The sequence below is a fragment of the Frankliniella occidentalis genome, unplaced genomic scaffold (assembly GCF_000697945.3).
Source record: "Frankliniella occidentalis isolate FOCC.00 unplaced genomic scaffold, Focc_3.1 Scaffold87, whole genome shotgun sequence".
Lineage (NCBI taxonomy): Eukaryota > Metazoa > Arthropoda > Insecta > Thysanoptera > Thripidae > Frankliniella > Frankliniella occidentalis.
This window is the reverse complement of record NW_026267216.1, coordinates 89,309-93,848: the sequence shown is the minus strand read 5'-3', so window position 1 is coordinate 93,848 and position 4,540 is coordinate 89,309. Positions and strand designations below refer to the sequence as shown.

At 48.8% G+C, this 4,540-nt stretch overlaps 1 protein-coding gene across 11 annotated transcripts in view; it reads left to right on the top strand.

Annotated features, from left to right (window-relative positions):
- Positions 1-4,179, top strand: part of LOC113212572 (tachykinins) — a 116,656-nt gene extending 112,477 nt beyond the window's left edge. For all 11 annotated transcript variants that reach the window (XM_026431330.2, XM_052269254.1, XM_052269255.1 and 8 more), the window contains 3 exons: positions 1,290-1,974; positions 2,046-2,262; positions 3,905-4,179. In XM_026431330.2, coding sequence (XP_026287115.1) covers positions 1,291-1,974; positions 2,046-2,262; positions 3,905-3,930 — 927 coding nt within the window. In that variant the 5' untranslated portion in view covers position 1,290 and the 3' untranslated portion in view covers positions 3,931-4,179. The remainder of the gene's footprint in view (positions 1-1,289; positions 1,975-2,045; positions 2,263-3,904) is intronic.
- Positions 4,180-4,540: the final 361 nt, after the last annotated feature.

Genomic DNA, 4,540 nt, shown 5'->3' with positions numbered 1-4,540 from the left:
ACTTCAGGTGTATGAAGCGGTTGTGGGCGCCGCCATCGGTGATGACGAGGAGCGGCCACTGGCGCGCCCTGGCGGGGGCGGCGCTGGAAGTATTCTGTGGGCCGCGGGGTCGCCGCTGCTGAGCGCTGCCGCTTCTTCGACCGTCCTGCCCGTCCTATTGTACCGGCGGGCCGGCGGGGCGGACTGGGATTTCGTGCTTTTGTTCGCCTTTGCCAGGCTAATTCCACCTCTGAACCCCCCTTCCTCCTGCCCGCTCTCCAGCCCTCCCCTCTTTCTCTCCTTTCCTCCCTCCTTACCATACCGCGGCGGTGAACACATGCCTCCGCCCACCCAAATGTCTTCGGTTACGGCAGAAGAGATCTCTTGACAAAATGACAATTCACTGAACTGCAAGCGCCCCCATCTTTGACCGCGGGCATCGTGCAGGAGGTCAGCATGGCGGAGGCAAGGAGGCACACCTGGCCGCAGGGCACCGCAAAAGGCACCACGGCGAACGTACTGTATGAAAGGTGTCCCCAAAAAACAGAAAATAAAACATGCTTGAAATTACTCACCCAAAGAGAACAATTTAGTTGGTAAAACTCTACCAGGGTTGTAAGAAACAAAATTTATTTTATCAAAACTACTAAAATTTAGTTATCCCTTTTTTAAAAGTAAATATGGTTGCACCAATGAAATTTAGTGAGCTAGACTAAACTATTTCATAGTCACGGGTAAATTTCGGTCTCCTGAGCTAAAATTTCATCGGTTTTGAATTTGGTCCTCTGGACTAAACGGTCTTTTGAGTGCTTTTTTTTAGTGTAGAGCGCGTCATGAAGCCTATCTCAATATACAAAAGGAAACTTGTGTGTGGTGAAGGCAAGCCGTTACAAAGGGCCTGTGGCTCATTGTTACGCATTACAGCATTTGGACGCCCCGCAGGTGCACGCGGGGCTCGGGCTTGGAGCGTAGAAGGTATGGGGCAGGAAGGGGGGTGGGGTGAACGCGGCACAACCCACCTCACGCAAGCTGAGAAGCAACAAGCTACCACGTTCTTCTGTTCGTAACCACCCACTCATGTCGCCACACCTTGCCCGAAAACGAATGAAAGTAGCCAGTAATCTTGCAATACTGAACTGTTCCGTATATTTTATTCGCCCCCCCCCCTTTTCCGTGTTCATTCTCCACTCGAACACTCACTCTTGTCGGCCTCTGCCTGCTTTTCATGGTCTTGTTGTCATCGCATCCAGCTCATCACGCAGCACGTTTTCGATCCAATACTTGAATATTTTCTTTTCTTTCTGCCGCAGTATGCACCTGCTGACCGTCCTGCTGGCCGCTCTGGCCGTGGCCGCCTGCGCTGCTGAGTCGTCGGTTGGTTTCCTCGAGGAAGAGAAGCGAGCGCCTAGCATGGGCTTCAGCGGTATGCGGGGCAAGAAAGACGATATCCTGGACAGTTTCGACAAACGGTCGAGGAACAGCCTCGGCTTCAGCGGCATGCGGGGAAAGAAGAGTGACGACCTCGAGGAGGATACGACCGATGACGGAGGAGTCGAGAAGCGTTCCAGAAACAATCTGGGATTCAGCGGCATGAGAGGCAAAAAGGATGACTATGAAGAGGGCGACGGCGATGTAGGCGTCCAGGACAAGCGCGCCCGCAACAACCTGGGCTTCAGCGGCATGCGGGGCAAGAAGCAGGACAGCACTGTCGAGGATCTCGACGACGAGGTCCTGCTCGGCGAGGATGGGTTCGAGAAGCGGGCCCGGAACGCCCTCGGCTTCAGCGGGATGCGGGGAAAGAAAGCCTCGTCCTCGGACGAGTTCGTGATGGACGACCTTGTGGACAAGCGGGCGAGCGGTGGCAGGAACTCGTTGGGCTTCAGTGGGATGCGCGGCAAAAAGGCCCTTATCGACGAGATGGACGCCTACCTGGCCAAGCGGGCTCGGGGCAACGCGGGCTTCGTGGGCATGCGCGGTCGGCGCGAGAACAACCAGGTGGGTTTCGGTGCATAAAACCGGTCATGAGTAAGTAGTTTGTTTCACACCCACCACGTGACTCGTCGCAGGCTTTCTTCGGCATGCGGGGCAAGCGAGGCGACGGCTACGACGAGGATGCTGTGTTCGGGTACCTCCAATCTCCAGACGCTGCACGCAACGGCGTGGTCACCTTCCGCAGCAAGAGGTATCTCCCGTCGCATTGGCAGCTGCGGAACTCGAAGAAAGCGCCGTTCTCTGGATTCATCGGGCTCCGAGGAAAGAAAAGTTATATGCCGGCCGTGTCAAGTAAGTATATACTGAAATAATTATTTAAGACTTAACACAAAATTGTGCATCTTTGTGGTAACGGCAAAGGTTTGAGTTAACTCAAAGTCAATTGACATTAATTTTTTTGTTCAAACTATACGTAACGACGAACGACGCACAAAGCCTGTAAACGTAGAGAAAGGTAGTACCAAGTAATTTCTGTTATGGGCCAATTAAGACCGAATGTCACAAGTTTCAGGAGAGCTCAAATGAAGATATTACTTTGTTTTATAACAAGAGTGGCATTACGCAGTGTGTCGTCAGGTTACAACTATTTTTAACATCAAAGCTACGAAGTTCACAGAAATTTCTATTTTTATTTTGATGGTCATATTATGTGGTGACCGCCACAACGGACTGTTATTAGAAATCGGTTTTTGCGTTTGTAAAGTTCTCTGAAATTCATGGTCTACAAACCGATGTAGTAGACATCGCATATAATTCAATACTAGGATTCACAATTAAATCTTGCAAGATGTGCACAGACGTATCATCTTGCAATGAACAAGAATTTTCCCTTGTTGCCATGTAGAGTGTAGATGCTACATTAGCTAGCCTTGTCACTAGGTGCGCTACATCGCCTTATCTGAGGCATTGGGTGTTCTACATTGCTTTAAGTTAGGCACTAGTGCTCTACATTTCTTGGGTAATGGTACATACCTTGCCCTACGTTAGCTACAGCATCAGTCTCACTCTTTGGTTTTACAATGTAAACGTGTGTTATGTGAAATCTTCTTTTGTTTGACGGCGTTATTTAACAGTAAATCGTATTTATTTGAAAAAGAACTATTGATGAAAGCAACGAGCAACAAAGGTTCAGGTGGGATGTTCGCTGTGAGGCGTTAAGCCATGACCTTTCCTAATCTCTTCCGTTCCGTTAACTGAGCATCAGCGCGCTGCTGGTTCGCAGGCGCCCCACGCTTCAGCTGGGCTCGTCGCAGCTGGACAAACAGACTTACCGTTTATTTAGACCCCTGCGCCTCCGCCCGCTCGAGGAAATAGGCTTTCAAATTGCCGTTCCTTCAGCCAAGTACTTGTTTGTCCTCCAGGGTGCCTGCCTGGCTTGCTGGATGCTAATCAGAAGGCCCGCCTTTGTCATCTTCTCTCTTAGTCACGCACATTGAGAAAAATGCCCCTAAACCAGGATACGCAGTCAAGGAGGGATACTTACACTGTAACAAATGACAAGTCGAATCGACGTCGAAACGACATCGAGGCGATGGAAAACTGGTCGAAACGACATATTTTTGAAATGCATTTGGGATGGGGTATTAGAGACCTGCAACGAGTGAGCTACGCGAGCAACGCGAGCATTGCGAGCAACGCGCTAGAGCCGCGCGCTGCAAGCTGTTTTGCTCGTAGAGTCGCGCGCCTCCTTGGCGGAGACAGCCTAGCTTTTCGGAGGTCCACCTCGTGCGAGCGAATAGTAGCCACGAGCTAAATAGTTCGCGCGAGACGAGTAGAGCTAAGCAGAGCCGAGCAAGGAAATCGCGCGGTCTACGAGCAAAGTAGCTCGCAGTGCGCGGCTCTAGCGCGTTGCTCGCGTAGCTTACTCGTTGCAGGTCTCTAGGTACTATCACCAGACGTGCCCTTTTTCTTGTATTGTCTCCTCTTTTTTCAGGTTTTCGAGCTGCAAGTGACCAGTAATAGACGGGACAATGAAGCGTTGTTTGGTTCGGAAGTAAAATTAACCCATTATGTACAATGGTTGCGAAGTTCACTGAAATTTCTATTTTAATTTTGCTGGTCGTAACTTGTGGTAATCACCACAACGGACTGTTACTTTATTATTAGAAATAGGTTTTTGAGTTTTCAAAGTTATCTGAAATCAGAGTCTACAAACCGATGTTGTAGACTCCACATACTAATGAATCGGTTTTCACCCCCTTCTCATTTTTTAAAATCATAAGCCCCTTCTCTTATATCGAGAGTGATCGGTTTCTTCACGAATTTTGTGTATCTGTATAGGTCCACTCTTCAAAGCGGTTAATGCAAAAACGATATTGTGCTGAACGTAACTAGGATTGACGTGGGGTAAAAACTAAAAAATATGCAACAAACAATTGAATTTACAATTCAACATTTATCAGAATGTATGGGTTATGTACAAGGTTATGTATATTTCCTTTATAAATATGTACGTTTTATGACATTGGTGTTTGCCTTGGGAAATTGTACCGGTTTTCATTTGTTATGTGGCGGGATGAAACCAAAAGTCTGGAGTGAATGATTAGAGAAAGCCATATCTTCATTGATT